We start from the raw sequence: 23,145 nt of genomic DNA, 5'->3' as shown, positions 1-23,145 counted from the left end.
AGTAGCTTTTTACCCACTGATGTGCAATCCCTCTTATTCCATATTGTTGTAACTTGTGAAGCAATCTTGAATGATTGATAACATCAAAAGCTTTTTTCAAGTCAATAAAAACACTTACCATATAATCCTTATTATCTATTGCTATTGATATTTTCTCTGTTAATTCCATAATTGCCATATCTGTCGAATGTTTTGTTCTGAATCCATACTGAGCATTATTTAAAATATGATGTTTCTCAATGAATTTATCCAACCTTGTCACAAAAACCTTTTCCATAATTTTAGAAAACTGTGGAAGCAATGACACTGGCCTGTAATTTGAAACGTTATGTTTGTCTCCATTTTTATATAACGGGACTACCTTGGCAATTTTCATTTCGTCTGGGAAAATTCCTGTTGACAGAGACAGATTACAAATGTAAGTGAATGGTTCAATAACAGTTTCTATTATACTTTTTACAGTCATCATGTCAAAATCTTCATAGTCAGTTGATCTTTTGCTTACACAGTTTTTTACAATATTCCTTATTTCATCTTTTTCCACATTGTCAAGGAAAATACTATTGACCGTATTTACAATTGTATTTAATTTATCTTCTACTATTGGTTTATTTCCCACCAGATTTGATCCCACCTTTGAGAAATAATCATTAAACTCATTTACAACTTCTTTTATATCATTTATCTCTTTATTTTGTATATTTTAAGTGTTTATTTCTCGCTAACTTTTACAAAATATATGAGAAACATAAGATTTATTCTTTGGTTCTTGAGGGTGCAGGACCCTCTCCCTCATGGTCATGGCCGTGCTTCTTTGCTTTGGTCTGTGCCAAACTGTTAAACTAGGGGGGACCATTTGTTCTCCGACACCGGCACTCCTCCACTAGCTCAGTGTATTTTGCCCTCTTCCTCTCTCACTGGCTTCCTTGTTATGATCCTCCCCGGGTACCGTTCCTGCAGCTGGCGCTTCGTCAGGATTTTTGAACTGTTGAAAAATTTGAACGAATTAGTTTGTATTTTGCTTTGCTGTCGTTCTTGACGGTTTCTTATCGTTTGCTTAGTTTTTGTAACATTAGCGTTTTGTTCGACCAGCTGAAGGTTTTCATACAGTACAGAAGCAAAGAAAAAAAAATGTAGGCAGGAGTTACCTCAAGGGCTACACACGACAGTATGCATACATTAAAAGCAAACTTAAGCAGCTGCAAAGAAATCTACGAACACAACGACACGCGAAAAACGCTGAGTACACGTGCATTTTGGGCGTACAGACAGTGATTAGAGTTTTGGTATTTGAGAGATTTGAGAAATATTTTGTTTTGTTTTTGTTTTGTAAAAATGAGGCGTCTTATGAATGTTGAGCAAGCGCTTCAGTTTTTTTTAATTGGAACAAAACAGAGCATTCAGCATGCCGTCAGAGTCTGAACCAGACAGTGAGGATTCTGATGATGAAGATGATCCCTCTGTTGTTTTGGACAAACAACCAGAGCAGGTGGATCCACTGATGTGCGCACAGATCTCCACAGTGAAACTGATCGCACGCTTCTCTTTGCATCTTCTCCAGGACTCAGGCGCTACAGAGCTCAGTCTCAGCACTGAGTCCTGGAACACAGAACAGGATGCAGACACACACTGCTCCAGCAGTGGATCCAGGCACATTTTGTTTAGAGCGTTGAGGTCAATGTTAGCTTCATTCTCCTTTCTTTCCTCTTTCGTTCCTTTTTGTTCCTTTTGCGTTCTTGATTCGCAGGCTATTCAGTGATGGGAAAAGTGAAAACTCATTCGTCTACCTTTTCTCGACGATTTGTGACTTTGTGGCTTTATTCCCTTCGTTCAGCTGTCGTCGTATGCCGTGTGACCGGGCCATAAGCCCAATCCTGTCAGATCTCAAAAGCTAAGCAGTGTGGGACCTGGTTTGTATTTGGATGGGAGACCTCTTCGGAACACCAGCGGCTGTGGGTGCCTCTCCAGTTAAAACTGGAGTCGCATCTGTCGTAAAACTTGTGCCAAATACCCAATGCGGATCTGGCTGTATCTGCTGTGGTGACCCCAAACAAGGCGGGAGCAGCCGAAAGGACAACAGTTGTTTTCTTTCATGAACTGTTTTCCTGTCAGAGTTTAAAAAGCCATTCACTGTTTTCTGCTACCTGCACAACAGGTGTTACACAGGTCAAGTCTTATTGCTTTGACACAAGTGATATGCTGCAAAACAACATTCCTCTTATTCTCACACCTGAATAGTAAAGGCAGGATTACACCTCTCAACGGTGGCAGACGTGTTTTAGAACAGACCTACAAGAATGGCTGTTCATCGGTTCTTGAAGCGGTGGTGTAGGACCCTTTCCCTCATGGTCGTGGTCGTGCTTTGCTTTGGTCTGTGGCAAACTGTTTCTGACAGGCAGAAGTTGGCTCAGCTCAGAATTCCGGAGCAGTACTCTTTGGATCTGCCACGGTGCTCAGCTGTCATTATGGAGGAAATACCAGACAATAAAGCTGACTTGGAAAAGCTTCTTTCATCCAGAAGACGAGAGCATTTACCTGAAACCTTCTACATCAATGCCACAAAGGACTGTCGGAGTTACACCGAAAACAGGGAATTCATCAAAATACCTCTGAGCCTGGAGGAAGAAGAATTTCCTATCGCCTACTCCATGGTGATCCATGAGAAGATCGAAATGTTTGAACGGCTTCTACGAGCTGTGTATGCTCCTCAGAATATCTACTGCGTCCATGTGGACCAGAAGTCCTCAGAAGACTTTAAGAAAGCTGTAAGAGGTATAGTTTCCTGTTTCCCCAATGTGTTTGTGGCCAGTAAATTAGAGAGCGTGGTGTACGCGTCGTGGTATCGCGTGCAGGCGGATCTCAACTGCATGAAAGATCTGATGGATTCACACGTCCAGTGGAAGTACCTGCTCAACACATGCGGGACAGACTTCCCCATCAAAACCAACAGACAGATGGTTCAAGCAATGAAAAGCCTCAACGGAAGGAACAGCATGGAGTCTACTGTTCCTCCTGACTACAAGAAACCTCGTTGGGAGTATCATTTCATTACTAACAAGACCATCATGAGGACAAATGAGAAGAAAAGTCCTCCTCCTATCAACACCCCCATTTCCTGTGGAAGTGCCTACTTTGTGGTCACAAGAGACTTTGTGAGACATGTTCTGGAGGACAAGGGTGTTGAGAAATTTTTAGAGTGGGGGAAGGACACGTACAGCCCTGATGAGTACTTGTGGGCCACTTTACAGAGGATGCCTTCTGTACCCGGGTCACTGCCAGCAAACAAAATGTTTGACGTGTATGACGTGACTGCCATTGCTCGGGCAGTCAAGTGGTATGCTTTTACAGGAAACATGAAAGACAGAGCCCTGTACCCTCCATGCAGGGGGATTATCAGGAGAGAAGTTTGTGTTTATGGACTCGGTGACATCACATGGCTCATGAAACAACAACATCTACTTGCAAATAAATTTGATTCAGAGGTTGATGATGTTGTCATTCGATGTCTGGAGTCCGTCCTGTATTTCAAAGCTTTAACAGACAGTCAGAAAACATTACCTTTCCACTTTTAAAACTGTACACTTACGTCTAACAGACAGAAAGACGGTCTTGTTCTCATCTGGACCTGTCAAGCACGTTGTGCTCTCTTTGCTGGTACGTTTCATCAACTGGTTACTCTGCAAGTTTTTGCACACGTTCACATGAGTGTTTCCTGTTTTGATGGTGTATAAATAAACTGAAAACGTCATGGTTTCATTGTGAGGACATGTTGTGGTAAGATAGTTCTGTGATTGTGGGAGGATTAATAAAATTTTAATGATGAACGGACTCAGTGTAAAAATGTATTAATTTATTGATTTTGCCCCAGGTTTAACAAACCTGCCCCCCCATCACTTTTTTTATGAGAAAACCATATATTTTCTCAGAAACGAGCACACATATGATGCAATGGCACATATAACTCCTACAGAATTGTCTGGGGTTTCTTGGTGGCTTCCCTCACTCAGGATTTTTTCCCTGTATGTTTATATACAATGTCAGTGGCGGCTTCAGAGATATTTTTTTTTTGTTGCAGGTGCTATGGGGGGGGGGCTCATGTCATGACGGCTCTCTGCTACACCTCTGTCACGTTCACCGGCGCACACACACATAGCAGCTTTGTCATCTATGACAGACACTGACAACATGCAAAATTAACAAAATCACACACAAAACTAGGCTACTGTTCAATACAAATATCCACACACCCACACATTTAGCCTAGAGCCTCAGGGAAAAAATTCAATGGCAGGCAGAGGAGGAAATTTTTCACCTAACATTCTTGTCTTCATAACAGCCCAATGCGCCTTGATCCAGATCTGATCCAGATTGTAGATTTTGTGGACATTTGAATTTAATATTGAAAACCCCATTTGATGTACTTTTGCATTATATCTTAATCAAAAGTGCCTCAGTCACTCATTTGTGACAGTGACGTGCAAACTGATAATCTCAATGAACAGACTAAGTTTGATCCGCATCTGATCCGTATTGCGGATTTAGAGGAACATTGAAAAGCCCTTTTGATCTATATTTTGTATTACATTTTAGCTTATGAAAAACCACTTCTAACAGAACTTTGGCCTTGAAAAATTTTCCAAGGAAAAATTTGTGGAACTGGAAACTAGTGTTGGCAGAGGTTTGCACGCTATGAGTGTGGTGCTCTAGTTCTTGAATGGAACATTTTTGAAAATGACAAAGAAAAAGTTTGTATACTCAACAAAAATATAAACGCAACACTTTTGGTTTTGCTCCCATTTTGTATGAGATGAAGTCAAAGATCTAAAACTTTTTCCACATACACAATATCACCATTTCCCTCAAATATTGTTCACAAACCAGTCTAAATCTGTGATAGTGAGCACTTCTCCGTTGCTGAGATAATCCATGCCACCTCACAGGTGTGCCATATCAGGATGCTGATTAGACACCATGAATAGTGCACAGGTGTGCCTTAGACTGCCCACAATAAAAGGCCACTCTGAAAGGTGCAGTTTTGTTTTATTGGGGGGGGATACCAGTCAGTATCTGGTGTGACCACCATTTGCCTCATGCAGTGCAACACATCTCCTTCGCATCATCCGTGAAGAGAACACCTCTCCAACGTGCCAAACGCCAGCGAATGTGAGCATTTGCCCACTCAAGTCGGTTACGACGACGAACTGGAGTCAGGTCGAGACCCCGATGAGGACGACGAGCATGCAGATGAGCTTCCCTGAGACGGTTTCTGACAGTTTGTGCAGAAATTCTTTGGTTATGCAAACCGATTGTTTCAGCAGCTGTCCGAGTGGCTGGTCTCAGACGATCTTGGAGGTAAACATGCTGGATGTGGAGGTCCTGGGCTGGTGTGGTTACACGTGGTCTGCGGTTGTGAGGCTGGTTGGATGTACTGCCAAATTCTCTGAAACGACTTTGGAGACGGCTTATGGTAGAGACATGAACATTTAATACACGAGCAACAGCTCTGGTTGACATTCCTGCTGTCAGCATGCCAACTGCATGTTCCCTCAAATCTTGCAACATCTGTGGCATTGTGCTGTGTGATAAAACTGCACCTTTCAGAGTGGCCTTTTATTGTGGGCAGTCTAAGGCACACCTGTGCACTAATCATGGTGTCTAATCAGCATCCTGATATGGCACACCTGTGAGGTGGGATGGATTATCTCAGCAAAGGAGAAGTGCTCACTATCACAGATTTAGACTGGTTTATGAACAATATTTGAGAGAAATGGTGATATTGTGTATGTGGAAAAAGTTTTAGATCTTTGAGTTCATCTCATACAAAATGGGAGCAAAACCAAAAGTGTTGCGTTTATATTTTTGTTGAGTGTATAAGGAAAATTCAATTTCAGTGTGGGCAAGGCATTAAAAACATGGGATGAAATTAAATCAAAATAATAAATAAGCCATTATTTTCTTGGGGGTCCTAGGGCTAATCCAGGGGGAGCTACAGTGCGCCCCCTGGCTCCACCCGATCATGGTGTGTAGAGTGTTCAGTGTATGCATCGGCCCTCTGATGCCTTTCATTTGTTATGCAATCACAGCACAAAGATTAAATCATATTTTATCTTTCACGGTTTATTTGTATTCAACAGCTCAATGCAGCAACATCTAACAGCGCCACCTATTGGCAAATCAAAGGTTTCACCACCATGTTACTGAATACAATAATACTACATATAAATGTTATATACACATTTTACACAAAGTAAAAATTCTCCATTAATATTTATGCATGATAGGTCTTTGCAGTGATGTGGAATATATATTTTAAAAAGAATATTTAATACATCATGCCTCAAGTAAAAACGTGACTTACATGTTAACATGTTCAGCATCATGTCATAAATGAACACTCTTTGTGATATTAGTGACATTCAAAAGACCTGAAACTGTGTTTTTCACATTTGGGTTGATGGAAGCTCCTCCCACACAGACCTATACATGATCAAGTTATATTTTTAACATCATCTGTGGCTAATGCAATTTTCACTTGTGCATCTAAAAATTCCATAATAATTGTCAGGCTGAAAAGAGAAAACTGAAAAACTGCTTCAATTGGTAACACACAAATGAACTGAGTTTGTCCAAATAAAGTGAACAAGTTGGTGTGAGTATGACTTGATATGTTCATTTGGAGCAACCTCATTTCATTGAGTGCTATTAACTGAAATTCTTTATTAGGTTTTTTTCCCCAACAATTCTCTTTTTCAGTGGATCTGTCATGAATTAAAAGTATCACTAGAAGTCTTTCATGAAGTTTGACATGTTTAATGCCTGTTGATAAACTCCCAAAGTTCTGACACTAATTCACAAAAACACCTTTCTGAAAGAGGTATAGCAATATAATAATAATTCTAGCTGAAAATGTTGCAGGACCAGCTGGTGGGTTGACTTGAACAGAACTTCGAAGCATAAATTCTCAGATGTCTTCAAGGATGCTAAAAGCAGATTTTCTGAGTTTGTTTTTTCTAAAATAACAAAGGTAAATATGTGCACTCTAAAAAATAAACTGCTATCTCAACGAGAAAAAGTGATGGAACAATTTGCAGATTTTTTGAAGTTATTCCAACTTAACTAAACTTATTTCAACTTAACTAGAGAAGTCTTGTGGCATTAACTCAGTTGAATGTTAAAATTACTAAGATGAAATAGCTTTAAAAAAAATCTATGCAAATTGTTACATCAATTTTTCTCATTGAGACAGCAGTTCCTTTTTAGAGTATATGTTTTACATTTTACTCTTAGGTTTTAACTATTTTCAAGAGGTCATAGTCACATGTCAAAACCATAGCTAGCAAGGTCTTGTAATTGTAATTAAGCAAAATTGTAATTAAGCATCAGTAAACAAAAGAAAAAAAACAAGATTTGTTCCAAATGGTTCCATATAAGTACTGTGAGTTACACTTTTATCTTTTTTAAAGTAAAAACAAAAAGACTAATATTGATTAAAATATTTTTAATGAAAATACTGTTGAAGAACGCAGATTTGTAATCTTTTGAAGAGGGTGCTAAGACTCTGTTTAAGAGGTTTTTGGTAAATCTGGCCTCTGGATTCTCTACAAATTCTACAGATCAGAATGCCTCTACTTTAGCTTGGTGCTATATTGCTGCTGACTGTGACAAATTTTATTTTAGGATTTAAGATGCAGAGGTGAGGTTTAACCGTGGTAGTTAACAGTGGAATTCTTAAATGTGCTTTTGTCACGGATGTTATTTCATTTTGTGAAGAAAATAAATGGGGCCGGGACCCCCTTGTTCCTGAAATGCTTGATAGGGTTTCATGACACAGACCAATAAAAACATTGGTTTGCTATCTGTGCTCCAGGTTTAATAATTCCACCCATTTTAGTAATTTGAGGGAGCACTACGTTTCTGAAATATGTTAACTGGTGTCAGTTGCCTATAATAGCGGCTAAGTCAATTTAAGCCGTGTTATAAAAAATAGTGTTCATATTGTCATGTATAAATCTTTCCGTCACACATATTCAGCAGCTTTTACAATTTTATATTTGCCTAGCATCCAGCCTGCCCTTCTGAAAGAAACATTAGCTACTCCAAGCAACAATCATTCATGAAAAAATACCAATGTGGAAAATTCATGAACTCAAAATACTATACATTGCTGTATAAAAGCTAAATATGATAAATACTTGCACAGTGATCTCAGGGGTTTTGTTAACTGATACAAGTGTTTGTAAGGTGTTCTGTTGTGTATGACTTGTATATATTGGTATTAGATATTTGCTGAAACACACACACTACCTATGTTAGCACAGAAGGCTAGCTGTGACAAGGGTAGGGGTAACTGGCTAGCTGGTGTGGCTGCTACTTAATATGAACAATTAAATGAAAGGATTTGTGCTATCTGGTATTGCATTTCTGCTGACTGCAAACTCACCTAATATGTTTGTAAAATACTTTATCTTTTGGTAGGGCAATTTATTTATTTTAATTTAGTTATGTGGTATAGCTAGGTAATATAGCAGTCACCACCATAAGCTAGCACTGAGAGCCTGTGCAGTGACTGGGCCATGGTAGCTACAGCGCCAGCAACTCACTGTGAAATACACAAATATTGATCTGTTTTGGACAAATTTTTTTTCATAGATGGGGCAAAGTTTTCTTTTTTAAAATTATTAAATAATGTGGCATTTCTAGCTAATATGATTCCCACCACACCTTCTTTCAGGGTCCCATCATCCCCTGCATGCCTGGAGTGGTTCCGTGTCGACTCGAAGGTTGTAAATAACAAAAATGCGCCACTGCTCGTCACACATGAGGAAAAGAAACGCAAACCAGCAAATGTGATCACCAAAGGCATTCATTCACTCACTCACTCATGTTCAACCACTTACTCCAATTAAGGGTCACAGGTAGGGTTGCCAACTCTCTGAAAAATAAATAAGGGACACCTCACCGCCAGGGCCGACTGGCCGACTGACCATTGCCTTCACCCTTCCCAGCGTCTGTGTGAAACGATTTTTAACCATTTGACTGTTGACTTGACCCTGAATTTAGGTAGATGCATACATGCATTTGTTCTGATATGAACACATGGAAAACAAATTACTATTTAGCAATTTATTTTTAGTGCAAAATAAATTTTCACTCACAATTTCAATATGAGCATTCTGTCTTCTTTAAAAATAAATCTCTGTAGTGCTATTGCTTAACTTAAAATTGTATAAATTAACCAAAAAAAAACAATAGAAAATTTGCATCATCCAAAACAATGTAACAGTGCACATTTACACATTTAGTGTAATAAAAAGTGCAAAAAATAAAGTCTGAAAAGTAAACAATACTGTTATAGCGCACCTTTTCCACCCAGCCATTTTCCTTTTCTCATTCTCCCCTGTATTTTTGCATTCTTTTTTGTTTGTTTTATTTTTTTTTAGGAGGAGGAGTAACGACATTACAGACATTGCTGTTGTAGGCATATCTGCAGTGCCAGTGTCTGTATTGATATCGGCCATGCTGCTTTGTTATTGTCGTCCAGCCGTCGTCGGCTCATGACGTCGGTATCTTCTTGCGAGCGGATGTCCCTCGACCAATGAGATAAGAGTGATTCTGTATTGTCAACTCGTGTCTGTCAGCTCATTGGTGAAAAGCAGGAGAGAGGCTGGGATCAAATTTACCGCAAGTTTCCATATAAAGCGCCAGTCAATTCCACTGACATTTTACAGACTTTTTGATTCTCACAGAAATACGGGACAAACTGCGTCCCGCTTCAGGTCAATATGGAACGCACACTTTTATTTCCAAATAAGGGACGATTCCGTTTTTCAAGGGACGGTTGGCAACCCTAGTCACAGGGGGCTGGTGCCTATCCCAGCAGACATACAATGTGGGGCGGAGTATAACCCTGGACAGGGTACCAGTCTGTCGCAGGGCCGCATATAGACAAACACATTCACACCTGCATGTACACCTACGGACAATTTCAAGTTTGCAATCCACCTAACCGGCATGTCTTTAGATGTGGGAGGAGCACCCGGAGGGAACCCACACATACATAGGAAGAACATGTCATCTCCACACAGAAAGGCCACAAGTGGGAATGATCCAGTGACCTTCTTGCTGTGAGGCAACAGTGCTAACCACTAAGCTACTGTGCTGCCCTTCAGAGGCATTCAAACGTAAGTTAATGTGTATGTATATAATTTTTTTTCAAATCCTGGGATGAATCACACCCAGATTATGTGACATTGATATTCCCGTTCCAAATGGTCCTTAATTTCCCGCTAACTGTGAAGAAATACCGCCTCACCATGCGAAGTCATGTTACCGTGCAACCAGAACCACTCCACACACGAAATGGACCAGGGGACCCTGAACTCATCTATAGAGATGAAAACAAACAAACAAACAAAGACAGACATTGAGCTTGTTTCCACAATATCCAATATCATCCACCATCTTATGTAAGTAATTCCCTTAATGTTTTTGAGTGAAAATCAATTATTTTTTAAAAAGAAATCCTATAGCTTTCTCTTCAAATAACTCCATGTTAGGTAAGTGATTTTGATAACTGTGTTCTGTATGCCAGATTAGGTTACAATAGGACGGTTGCAATAGATAACTGACACAAGTTACAAGCTAAGGTACTTCATTTCAATAAAAGATTTTCAAAGAAAATCCAAATTGACTTTTTTCTGAAGACCATGTGCATATTCCAGAAATATTGCTCAACCCTCAAATGATCTAAGTATTCTTTAGTCAAGAGTATGTGTTTGTGCATTTATTCACTAAAAACATGAAAGGGCTGCAGAGTACAGAAACATAAGGATGCAACTAAACATTCTGGTAAGATTGGACCTGAGGCCAGTAAAGATACACTGAGTAGGGTAAGAGTGCCACAAAGTCTCAAGACATCTGGAACATATATTTTAACATCCTCCATGCTTGAAACGTGTAACAAATCTGGGTGTTGTGCAAGGTGGGAGGATTCAGGAAGGCATTTGGTCAGTTACACTAGTTGCCGACTGGGGGAAACTCATTCTCGTCGTCTAGACAGACAGGGCCCTCAGCAAATTCATGCTCTGGGATGACCTCGCCCTTCTGAGCGCCACCATCTTCAGAGTATCCTGGGGAAGAGGTGTGAGTTATAGATGGATCAAAATCATACTTTCTAAAACTGCAATTAATGATATTGAGTAAAAGTCAATGAAAGCAGTTTTTGATAATAGAGTATTACATTTTCAAGTCCTTTTCTGAGGTTCTACATAAGATTAGTTGAGAATTTGATTGATGGGACAGTGGCCTTCTCTACTTTTGTTTAGCCATGGCAACAGGCATGACTCCCCTGAATAAAATTTGAGTCAAATGATGGGTCCCTCCATGGGGTCACTGTTAAACCCGAACACTCCATTTTAATACAATAATTAAGTTAATGTAACACAAACTTTGAAAAAAGTTATAGTCACTTATTTCCATTAATTAAACTAACTCAAAAATGAATTGTCATAACAACTCATTTCCTTTAAGTGCATTTAAAGTTTTGGGGCATTTAAGTGTTGGTGTATTTCCAGTGCATTTTAATTGAGTTCATGTAACGGAGGCCAGCAGGTGTCGCTGTGCATATGTACACTCAACAAAAATATAAACGCAACACTTTTGGTTTTGCTCCCATTTTGTATGAGATGAATTCAAAGATCTAAAACTTTTTCCACATACACAATATCACCATTTCCCTCAAATATTGTTCACAAACCAGTCTAAATCTGTGATAGTGAGCACTTCTCCTTTGCTGCGATAATCCATCCCACCTCACAGGTGTGCCATATCAAGATGCTGATTAGACACCATGATTAGTGCACAGGTGTGCCTTAGACTGCCCACAATAAAAGGCCACTCTGAAAGGTGCAGTTTTGTTTTATTGGGGGGGGGATACCAGTCAGTATCTGGTGTGACCACCATTTGCCTCATGCAGTGCAACACATCTCCTTCACATAGAGTTGATCAGGTTGTCAGTTGTGGCCTGTGGAATGTTGGTCCACTCCTCTTCAATGGCTGAGTGAAGTTGCTGGATATTGGCAGGAACTGGTACACGCTGTCGTATACGCCGGTCCAGAGCATCCCAAACATGCTCAATGGGTGACATGTCCGGTGAGTATGCCGGCCATGCAAGAACTGGGACATTTTCAGCTTCCAAGAATTGTGTACAGATCCCTGCAACATGGGGCCGTGCATTATCCTGCTGCAACATGAGGTCATGTTCTTGGATGTATGGCACAACAATGGGCCTCAGGATCTCGTCACGGTATCTCTGTGCATTCAAAATGCCATCAATAAAATGCACCTGTGTTCTTCGTCCATAACAGACGCCTGCCCATACCATAACCCCACCGCCACCATGGGCCACTCGATCTACAACATTGACATCAGAAAACCGCTCACCCACACGACGCCACACACGCTGTCTGCCATCTGCCCTGGACAGTATGAACCGGGATTCATCCGTGAAGAGAACACCTCTCCAACGTGCCAAACGCCAGCAAATGTGAGCATTTGCCCACTCAAGTCGGTTACGACGACGAACTGGAGTCAGGTCGAGACCCCGATGAGGACGACGAGCATGCAGATGAACTTCCCTGAGATGGTTTCTGACAGTTTGTGCAGAAATTCTTTGGTTATGCAAACCGATTGTTTCAGCAGCTGTCCGAGTGGCTGGTCTCAGACGATCTTGGAGGTGAACATGCTGGATGTGGAGGTCCTGGGCTGGTGTGGTTACACGTGGTCTGCGGTTGTGAGGCTGGTTGGATGTACTGCCAAATTCTCTGAAACGCCTTTGGAGACGGCTTATGGTAGAGAAATGAACATTCAATACACGAGCAACAACTCTGGTTGATATTCCTGCTGTCAGCATGCCAATTGCACGCTCCCTCAAATCTTGCGACATCTGTGGCATTGTGCTGTGTGTTAAAACTGCACCTTTCAGAGTGGCCTTTTATTGTGGGCAGTCTAAGGCACACCTGTGCACTAATCATGGTGTCTAATCAGCATCTTGATATGGCACACCTGTGAGGTGGGATGGATTATCTCAGCAAAGGAGAAGTGCTCACTATCACAGATTTAGTCTGGTTTGTGAACAATATTTGAGGGAAATGGTGATATTGTGTATGTGGACAAAGTTTTAGATCTTTGAGTTCATCTCATACAAAATGGGAGCAAAACCAAAAGTGTTGCGTTTATATTTTTGTTGAGTGTAGTTAGTAAACCTCACTCCCAACAGCTCAAAAGCATTCTTTGGTCACAAGGCCAGAGGCCTGGGTTTTAGCCTTCTGGTTAGAGGATCCGATCCTGAGTTCGCGTCCCGAGGAGAGGGAATGGACGGAGTCATAACAACACAACGCAGACACAACAAGTAAACCAAAGAATGCATCAAAAAATCAAATCCAAAATGTAATGCAGATTTTTTTAGGCAGAAATTTATTTGTCACTTTTTTATTGAAAAACATAAACTAGATTTACATAAGTTTAATTAACTATAAATTGTTAAGTTACTAAAACATTAACAATTACATGTTTGAAAATTATTTTATTTAAGTTGGCAAACTCAAATGCTTTAAGACAATCGGTTTCCTCAAATGGTTTGAGATCAACTAACTCATTGAGTTTTACAGTGATGCAGTTGTCTCAGTGTGGAGGTTTTGTGTGTGTGTTTGTGTCAGTGTGTGAGTGTCTGTTTTGTGCCAAAACAAGGACTACTGTGCTTAATTTTATCAATTAGTTTCAGTTTGTGTAAAGGGACACAACTGTAAGTTGATTTTTAGGTGTCAGACCATCTTATTTTTGCCAAACGTTAACTTTTCGAGACCTTGCCACACATTTGAGCAGCTTTTGCCACCATCTAGTGGGCAATGTGAGCATGTGTGGTTTCCTAATTGAAACCCTAAATTCAGTAATAAAGGCATTTCTAAATGTCAGAAAAGCATGATTTTTTGGTACGCAGATCTTTGACCTTCCAGTATTAATGTATAAATATTTTGATTGGGGAGTTTTATAGTTCTTCAGTTTTAGGATGCGGAAGATTTTGCCGTACAGACGGAAGAAGCTGGCTTGTTGTGTTCCTGAAATTAACATTTTTGAAAACTGTGGAACTTGAAATAAAATTTTTCCAGTCCATTTTAGTGGCTTTTTTTCATCATTGTTGAACAGGAAAATGTGTAATCTTGATGACAACTAATTTTCCTGAAATTTTAAAACATTTTCTGTTAGTTGGTGCAAGCCAGAAGAATCCATTATAATGTTCAAGAGTATGATCCATTACAGACCCATCGGTTGGTCATGGCTACGTAATCGTTATTTGTTGTTACATTTACCTATGAGCGTGGCGGAGGAGGGCGGGGTAAAAGGGAGCGCCACAGTGGCAGCGTATGATTGGCTGGGAGGTTGGAGTGAGGCATCGTCTGGATTCTCTTCTTCTTTCTGTTCCACCTGCTCCTCGCTGGTGTCAAACAACCTACAGCAATAAAGCATTAACCACCATTACATTTTAAAGCTGGTCACTGGAGGGTTTTCAGAGAAAGCACTTCAAAAACCTGTTCACTCAGATTTGGAATCAAGCACGGTGTTGCCTTTGATGTTTCATAAAGAATACAACAGTAAGTCAAGTTTAAAAAGGACTCCTCACTTCAATGGCAATGAAGTTACTTTTGAATTCATGATGACCCAACCAGCAAAATGAAATATTCACACAAGTGCATGCATACACTGAAAAAAAGTCTGTGAAATTAATGGGGAACTCATGCCAAAAATCACATTAAAAAAAACAATGTAGTGTTTAACTTACAGCAATAATTTGTAAAATGTGGAATGAAACTGAACTGTGAATTTAATAATACAAATTCATTTAAAATAATCATATACCATTGTAGAATTTAAACGCGGAAAAGCCATAATCCCAAAAACTGTACAATACAGTTAAAATTACAAAATGACACAGTTAAAATAATGTTTTTTTCTGTTAATTTGAATTTTACTATTGTTTTAGACTTTACAAATAAGAATTTTCACAAATACAGTAAAATACTGTAAATTTTGGGTTTGAGGAGATTTAAACATAAGGTGACATTTTCCAGAGATTTTATCTTCTAAATAGACAATTAATAGTGTATCTGTTCCATATATTTGCACTGTAATTATTAACATGCAAAAATAAAGATTTATTTCGCATTGTAATAATTATGAATTAATTAGATAGATAGATAGATAGATAGATAGATAGATAGATACAATGACATACTTTTAAACATGACGAACAAAATTTAGTCTGTTTATGTAATTCTACTGCTAATTCAACAGGAAAGGACCATTAAAATTACAGTTTTGAATTTTTTTGTAAATTACAACAGGTTTAAACTATAAAAATTACATATTTTATGTAAAATCATTTACTTATTGACTGTAATTTTTACAGAATTCCCCTGGTACCCACAGCTGCCAGAATGTTTCCATAAAAACAACTGAATTTTTTTTTTTTTACAGTGCACATTTCCTGGCAAGTTAAACTTTTTTGCAATATGCAGTTGCAAGTTGCCCCGCTTAAGCTATGAGTCAACGGATGTAAAATGGTGGTGGCTGTTATATTAGTTTCCTGTGGAACATAATACAGTTGCCCTGATAAAGCATAAAGTATCGTAGAAGTATCGTAGACTGCTGCGCCTTGCAGTCAGCTGTAAAAGATGAGAAAGAACATAAACACATTTGTCTGAAGACGATTTGGATAGCAGCTGAGCTAGCTAACAGAGACAGAGTTTCCCCAAATTAGTTAGCAAGCAGCTATCTTGAAAACATTTGATGAACCTGTTTGCTAGCAAATCAATTATTCTATGAGCAGTCAAACAATTAGTGATTATAATGAATAATTAAACACCACGCAGGTAAAAAAAGAAAAAAAGAAAAAAGCTTGACTGCTGCTGTAACCCTACAGTCACATTAAGTGGCAGAGGCAAAGGGCAACAAGCAGTTGGTGTTTTAGCTTTATGGGAATTCCCAGGGTGTGCCCAGCTCGTGGTTACTTGCCGTTAAACTGCACAATGTTTAATAATAGACTATAAAGGTCAGAAAAAACCCGACACCGTCACAATGAGTTTTAACTTCATGCTTGACTGCTTAACAGAACCAAAGGTTACTTGATTTCTTTCAGTCCATTGTCTTTCCTGCATTGCTAGTTAGCACGCTAATATCTTTGTACGATGTCGTGTCAATCACTTCAGAGGTGCTATCTAGTTAAAAAACAGCATTTTTTTAGATTTATAAGTGTTTATTTCTCCTTAATGTTTACAAAATATATAAATAAAATACCAAACATATTAGATTTATACAGAAATGCAGCTGTTCAGAGTATATTCCACCATCTTGGATTATTCTGTTTGAGTGAACAAGCAGCTGATATCGCGCTACCTTTCCCCTCAGATTGGCACTGTCCAGTTGCTGTGTTGCGTTGCTCAGCATTTGCATAAAATAGACTTCTCTCTATTGGCTGTGCCTAGTCGGTGGCATAGCAGCCATTGACTCTTGCCACTCCCAAATGGCCACACTGATTTAAAATGAACGGCAGGTCATCACTTTGCCTCTGTCGCTTGTAGCTAATGTGATGGTAGGGTAATATTTGATATTTTTGTATACAGGCTAGCACTACACTGAAAACACGTAGACACGATTCCATCAAGCTTGTCATCCTAGTTCCCTAGTCTGCCTACTTCGCGAAGCTTTCAGTTGGGGTCGTAAACATGAGGTTGTCGTGAAGTTATTTTCATCTTTTTTAACCTCTCATGTTAATATTGTTGGTTCTGAACATCAAGCACAGAATGGGATGCAGCTGAAATGGAGGTGAAATAAGGCATATCTAGTGTGATGTAGAGTTTGCCACCACACCTGTGTTTTTGGACCAGGACACACTCGCCCCCATCCTGTGGGTCCACGTTATAGATGTAAAGATACCCATCTGAGGATGCTACCAGCAGGCGAGGAAGCTTCTGAATCCTTAAAAATAAACCACACACACACACACACACACACACAAGGATGCCAATAAAATTAGACATTTCAGAACCAATGGTTTGAATTATAGGGGTATTGGAGGGTTGGACCCTTCAATTAAGAACTGGACCACCCCCAAAAGAGCTAAAAACAACAGTTTGGGAGTTCAAAACACTTATACATCTTTCTTACCAGTAATGGTAGATATTACATTATAATCCAATTACATTTTTTTCCGCAAATCTGATTGGTTAATCATGTGAGATTTCAGACCATAAAATATCAAGGAGACAGTGGCAAAATATTCGACTGTTTCACATTTGATGTATAACTCCGCGCCCTGGCCGCATTGCTGCGCAGGTGTCACTAATGGCGCTGTCCGCTGAGACCAGCAGAAACTAGTGCAGCGATGACGATGCAAAATCGGTGGATTTAATGGCTTTAACTGGATTGATTGATGATACCGTAGATTTAACTCAATGCAGCTGACGAGATGGAGAAATCTGTGGGTCTGCTCACAGAATTACCAGTTTGGCATGAAGTTGCTGTTGCTACGGTAAGCTTTGACGAGCTGACCACACCCTTTCGCAACAATTCGCCGACTGAATTAATCACAGAAAAATAAACCGTGCAAACCATGGAATTGGATTAGAATGGGAATCCGTAAAACTCAATTTGCAACCGTAAAACTCAATTTACAACCATAAAATCCAGCATGAATGTCTGCAAATCATCAGACACAACAGGGTTATTCCCTAAATATATTTCCCACATCCATGCCTAGAATAATCATGTAATGAAATTTTAGACACCGCTACAGTGGGCCAGACACAGCGCTGCCAATTGACCTGCATTGGGTGGGACAGTCCCGCAGTTGTGTGGGTCTGGGCATGTCCCAGACCCCCCCCCTAGTTATGCTTCACGCCCTTGGCGCTTGCGGCCATGTGTGGTTGTCCCACATTGGCAAATTCAAATGTTGGCAGGTATGCATACATTTCTTAATGTTAGCTGAAATCCTTGTCTGCCTGCCTCACACCCATCATTCTAATGATTTAATGGTTAGTGGTCCAGTGTTTGACGTAACCCAAAGCTATACTAATGTAGGTAGCTAACTAGCTTTCTTACCTTCAGCGGTACTGAATTGTATGTATTGTGTCAAGTGTCTAAGGTTGAATGCGAATGTTAGCTAGTTTCTACCTTTTATCTTAACTTATAGTTTAACCATACTCATGTTAGCTAGCTAAAGCTAACATTTGCCTTGCCTAACATTAGCAAGCTAATATTTGGTAAGGGCCCCTTGGATTGTTGTAGTACAGTTCACACTCTGTTAAAACCATCCCCGTCTGGTCTTCCTCTGGCTCTGACTTACGTAGCCAGAGCGCAGATATTCTTCAAGCCAAACATGTTGAGGCGGACAGTGGCGAAGGCTCTGTCCTGATGCATCATGTCGGACACCTGGGTGGGCAAATAGGTACTGGCTGCCGTGAACATTTTCCCGACGTATGCAGACCACGTAGGGGACTCTTCTTCTTGACTGTAAGAAATGCAAAAACATGAAAATTCAGTAAGGTATATCTTATATATTAGATTCCAATTCTAAGGTGGAACTATGCTAGTATACTAAGGTATATATAAATATCTAAAAAGGAAGAGTAAAATAGAAGAGTAGAAAAGAGTAGAGTAGAGCCACTTAGGTGCCTGGTCTTGAGAACCAGAGATAGTAGGTTAAAAAGCCTTTTTATCCCATGGGAACTCTCCCTACCCACCCAAGAGGCTCAAGAAAAAAGGTATATATAATATAATAAATAATAAGACATAAGAAAGACAAGACATCATATATATAACTTATATTTAAATATTAAGGGTAATAAACAACATTTACAATAAATATGGTACTATATAATATATAGGAGTAGGTATTAAAATCTAAATATTAATACAGGAGATGATTGTAGTATAGGTAATTTAGTATGTAGACTAGTAGTAAAATTAAATTATAGTTAGTAGCCTAACCTATAAATCTGGTATTTTATTATAGAAACAGAAGCTATGATGTAATGTGTATTGGTATCTATCTAAAGTAACTCTGTTAGCATACTATAGGAAAATAAAAAGCATAATCTATATGCTATCAAATGGAAGCCTAAGAACTTAGGTACTATATGTTGATATCTTTAAAAAAACAATAAACAGATGAATCATTAAAAATCTACACCATGCAAAATAAAATTGTAAATAATGAAAATAAGATATAGTTAGAAGAGCTAAAATAGCCGTTAACTTTGCTACCATGTAACATCAACCACGCTATCTTGGAAGTATAAATGTTACAATGTTAAACAAAATAAAGGTTTTGAAAATAAATCACCCAAATTTTCATAATAAAGGATGCACATCACTGTGCTATGTGCAAGCCATATCCGAAAGCTGAGGCCAATCTGACAAATAGAGAGATAGTCAGAGCCACATACACACACACAGATGCTTCCTGCGTTATAGATAGATACCGCAAACACCCCTCAATCCTACACACTGTAGCTTTAATGAAGATGTCTGACATGGTCAGGAAGCAAATCAATAAGATTCAGGGTTAGATCTGGATACACGGGAGGTTCCAGTTTATTTATTTATTTACCTGGGACTGTGTTGCTCCAGTTTAAAGATATGGACGGTCTCAGTGTTGCTGGAGGCACACAAGAACTGGGTGTCTGCACTGAAGGACAATGAACTGATGCTAACATATCTGATACACAAACAGACAGAAGAAGGACAGTTAAGATTTTAAGATTAAGTGCAAATATTTAACAGAAACCTGCACGTGTTGACTGCGTTTACAGTCATGTGAAAAAGTTTGGACACCCTTGGGTTCTAAACATAAAAAAAACCACACTATATATATATATATATATATATATATACTATTCAGGTTTCTCTATATTAAAATTTGTAAAATTATCCTCTGTAATGTCATGTGTATGACATGATCTAATTTAAATAAAAATAAAAATAAAATAATGGAAAACCAAATATGGCCACCTTTTAAGTATAACACAACTAAATACTAAATACTCAGGGGATGGATACATGAACATTTCCAAGTCACTGAATATGTCTCAGATTTTATTTATGTCAGTCATTAAGAAATACAGTGTGGTAAATCGGTCTAGAAAGACACTCCTGAGTGACCTGATGTGTAGTGGTGGGTGCAGCGGATTAGCTTTTCAGATACCTTTGAAAACCATCAGCGGACCAATTAGCTTCTGCTAAATTTAGTTCCGCTAACTTTCAGTCTTCTAACATTTTGGTTTTTGCTGGTAAAGTGAGTAAATTTAGCAGTCAAAAATGTTTTTAAACCCTAAAATCATACATATTAGTTCCTGTATATGAAAGCAGAGAGCTAGCTAACACTTCCGGTTCACAGGTCAAAGCACACAAGCGCTGGTAAGAAGACAAAAAGTTACACTTTGGACAAAAAACCACACTTATGCATCTCAAAAGTCAGTATTTTTATTTATTTATTTTTCGTGCATTTGTTTTGTGTTTGTGAACGCAATACGGGTGAGCAGTAGCTCCGTTAACAGCTTATAAATACATAATATAGAGATAAACTGTGACTTCTAATACTGTAATTTATTGCTTTTGATAAAGATGATGACAGTGTTTGAAGTTTTATTTTTTCAAATTCAAATAAATAAATAAATTCAAAGCTAGCGGTTAGCTGTAATGTCCGCTTTTTTTTTTTTTAGCAGTTCATTGGTTTAGTGTTATAAAAGTTAACTTTTTAGTTAGCGGTTTAATGGTTATCAAAGCTAACTTTTCAGTTAGCTGTGCCCACCACTGCTGATGTGCAAAGAGATTAGTGAAGGAAGCCACCAAGACAACTCTGAAGGATGAATACATGGATTAAACATTAACTTAATGACATCATGGAATGCAAACATTAAGATACTATCAGGAGTAAGCACTTTTCAAAAGAATGAGGTGACAATCCAAGGACAAAACTGGTGAGGGAAGCCACCATGATCCCTTGCCAACCCTAAATCTCAAATCTTTAGTCAGTTTTTTTTTTTTTTTTTGTAATAAACACAAAGCACAAATATGGCCGTACCAGATATTTTGAACAAACCTCTTCATGCCTCTGCGGAATTCAAACAGTTTCTGTCCTTCAGGAATGCTGAAGACTCTGATAACGGTACCCTGTGGAGGAGAATGTGGTCAGATGTTGGGAAATAATGCTGAAGGAACTATTGAAAGAAAGAAATTCCTCACTTTCTCTGAAGCACTGGCCAGTTTGGAGCCACTGGCACTGAAGCTGAGGGCTGCCAGAGGACTGTCATGGGCTTGCATCAGCGTCACAGTGCTCTGACAGACAAATAAAAGCTATCGGTGAAACTGGTAGAAGCACTGGTGAACTTTCACCGATGAATTCCCATGAAATTAACAACAGTTCAATTTTTTATTTATTTATTTTTTTTCTGTTGCCACAACCACAGCCTCACCAGATTGTTGGCATCATAGACTGTGATCTCGCCAATTGTTGCGTTGCCAGGATAAGCCAAGTAGGAGTTACCGTGATTGACGGAGAGAGCGCAGAGGCCTAGGAGGGGATTACACAAGGTAATGTTTAATAACTCAGCAAAAACATGTTCTGCATGAATGTATGACAGTATGATGTAAAAGATTTACCAGAATATTACAGTTTGAGCTCATTTGGAAAATGATTCCATTAAAAAGGAGCATGAAAAGCATAAAGGGCTTCAGCCTGCTGACTTCTTTTTCATTTATGGAACACAAAGTAAATTTTGCAGACTGGGTGCAAAACAAAGGGAGATCCTTAATGTTCTGTAGTCTCCTTGAAACAAGTGCATGCTGTGTTACCAGCCAATCTGACTGGGAGCTTCCCACTAGTCCTAGGGTCCACTAGTCCTAGTCCTACGTCCTAGTATTAAGGAGAGCATGTTGAAGTTGTTTTTACATTTATGGTAGGGTATATGTTGCACTAAAGTACATTGAGTAATGTTACAAAAGTATGACAATTAAAAAAAACATTTAATTATGGTGAATTACCAATATTTATTGATTTTCAACTCACCAGATTTATAGACAACAGTACAATTAAAGGTGATTAATGGTGTATGTCAACAGAATCATATGTTTTATTTTTGTAAACTGAACAAAAGTGGATCTGCTTTGTTCACTATTTAAAAGTATTACATTTATTTGTGAACTTTAAAATCAGTTTGGGGTTGTAATATATACCATTGAATAATATAAAGAGGTTAGGACCAGTGGACCCTAGGACTAGTGGACCCTAGGACCAGAGGACCCTCCCCACTTGACCAACGTTTTGCCAATTGCTTTACCTGTTGGCAAAAACAAGCAAATGCAAATTATCTTAGCTGGTGATTTTTTTTTTTCCACCTTTTCTTCTGTAGTTCCATGTTGCTTTGCAGCTCCATGCCATGCAGAATTTAAACTCATAGTGATACCAATTATCTACAACATGACAGACATTACATAACACACAAAAAAAAACCAAAACGTGGGATGCATTGGTATGTGCACCCTTTAGTGTAACACAACTAAGTCGTCACTTTTACAGGCAGTTTTCCTTTGACAAGTAAGGTGATGGATACATGAATATTTCCAAGTGTGTTGTGTGGGCCGCTGAAGAGGAGGTACTGCTGGCCCACTACCACCAGATGGCGCCCTGCTTGGAGTGTGGGCTTCAAGCATGAGAGGGCGTCTGAGCCGCTGGGAGTGACAGCTGTCACTTATCAGCGCCAGCTGTCACTCGTTCAACTCATCACCATATAAGCCGGACTGCAACTCCACCTCCTCGCTGAGAAATCAGCTACCGTTCCAGGTAATCGTTCTCTGCTGTGAATTTCCGAGTGATTCAAACGTTATTCTGTGTGCAGCCGTTATCCTGTGGACTCAGTCTGTAACTGGATTGGCGGATAGTGTGACTTGCAACGTCTTCGCCTCACACTCCTTCCAGGGAGAGTGACTGACAGGAGCTGCACGGGTGATTCTGTGTCTGGAGGTGGAGGTTCTCCCTCCCGGAGGAACTAAGCTTTACACAATTGCTGGGTGTGTATTCACACACCCACCATT

The 23,145-nt window shown here is 39.2% G+C and overlaps 2 protein-coding genes and 1 long non-coding RNA gene across 3 annotated transcripts in view; 2 read left to right on the top strand and 1 right to left on the bottom strand.

Annotated features, from left to right (window-relative positions):
- The first annotated feature begins 1,156 nt into the window (after positions 1 to 1,156).
- Positions 1,157 to 21,707, top strand: LOC117530687. The gene is made up of 3 exons (XR_004566422.1): positions 1,157 to 1,991; positions 19,791 to 19,800; positions 21,696 to 21,707. It is a non-coding gene; the product is annotated as an uncharacterized LOC117530687 (long non-coding RNA).
- On the top strand, positions 2,063 to 3,828 carry LOC117530686 (beta-1,3-galactosyl-O-glycosyl-glycoprotein beta-1,6-N-acetylglucosaminyltransferase 3-like). Its single transcript, XM_034193564.1, has one exon. The coding sequence runs from the start codon at positions 2,298 to 2,300 to the stop codon at positions 3,570 to 3,572; it is 1,275 nt and encodes a 424-aa protein (XP_034049455.1). The 5' UTR covers positions 2,063 to 2,297; the 3' UTR covers positions 3,573 to 3,828.
- wipi1 (WD repeat domain, phosphoinositide interacting 1) overlaps positions 10,692 to 23,145 on the bottom strand; it is a 25,130-nt gene continuing 12,676 nt past the window's right edge. Inside the window, exons 5-12 of the mRNA XM_034193563.1 lie at positions 21,528 to 21,625; positions 21,298 to 21,390; positions 21,155 to 21,225; positions 19,664 to 19,771; positions 18,398 to 18,562; positions 16,924 to 17,031; positions 14,367 to 14,506; positions 10,692 to 11,129 (exon numbers count right to left, since the gene is read on the bottom strand). Coding sequence (XP_034049454.1) covers positions 11,017 to 11,129; positions 14,367 to 14,506; positions 16,924 to 17,031; positions 18,398 to 18,562; positions 19,664 to 19,771; positions 21,155 to 21,225; positions 21,298 to 21,390; positions 21,528 to 21,625 — 896 coding nt within the window. The 3' untranslated portion in view covers positions 10,692 to 11,016. The remainder of the gene's footprint in view (positions 11,130 to 14,366; positions 14,507 to 16,923; positions 17,032 to 18,397; positions 18,563 to 19,663; positions 19,772 to 21,154; positions 21,226 to 21,297; positions 21,391 to 21,527; positions 21,626 to 23,145) is intronic.

This window comes from Thalassophryne amazonica, chromosome 18, assembly GCF_902500255.1.
Source record: "Thalassophryne amazonica chromosome 18, fThaAma1.1, whole genome shotgun sequence".
In the NCBI taxonomy this organism is placed as follows: domain Eukaryota; kingdom Metazoa; phylum Chordata; class Actinopteri; order Batrachoidiformes; family Batrachoididae; genus Thalassophryne; species Thalassophryne amazonica.
The sequence above is the reverse complement of the archived record's forward strand: the minus strand, read 5'-3'. Positions and strand labels throughout refer to the sequence as shown.

Coding starts and splice junctions, on each gene's coding strand:
- LOC117530686 (XM_034193564.1), top strand. CDS start 2,298: ATGGCTGTTCATCGGTTCTTGAAGCGGTGGTGTAGGACCCTTTCCCTC.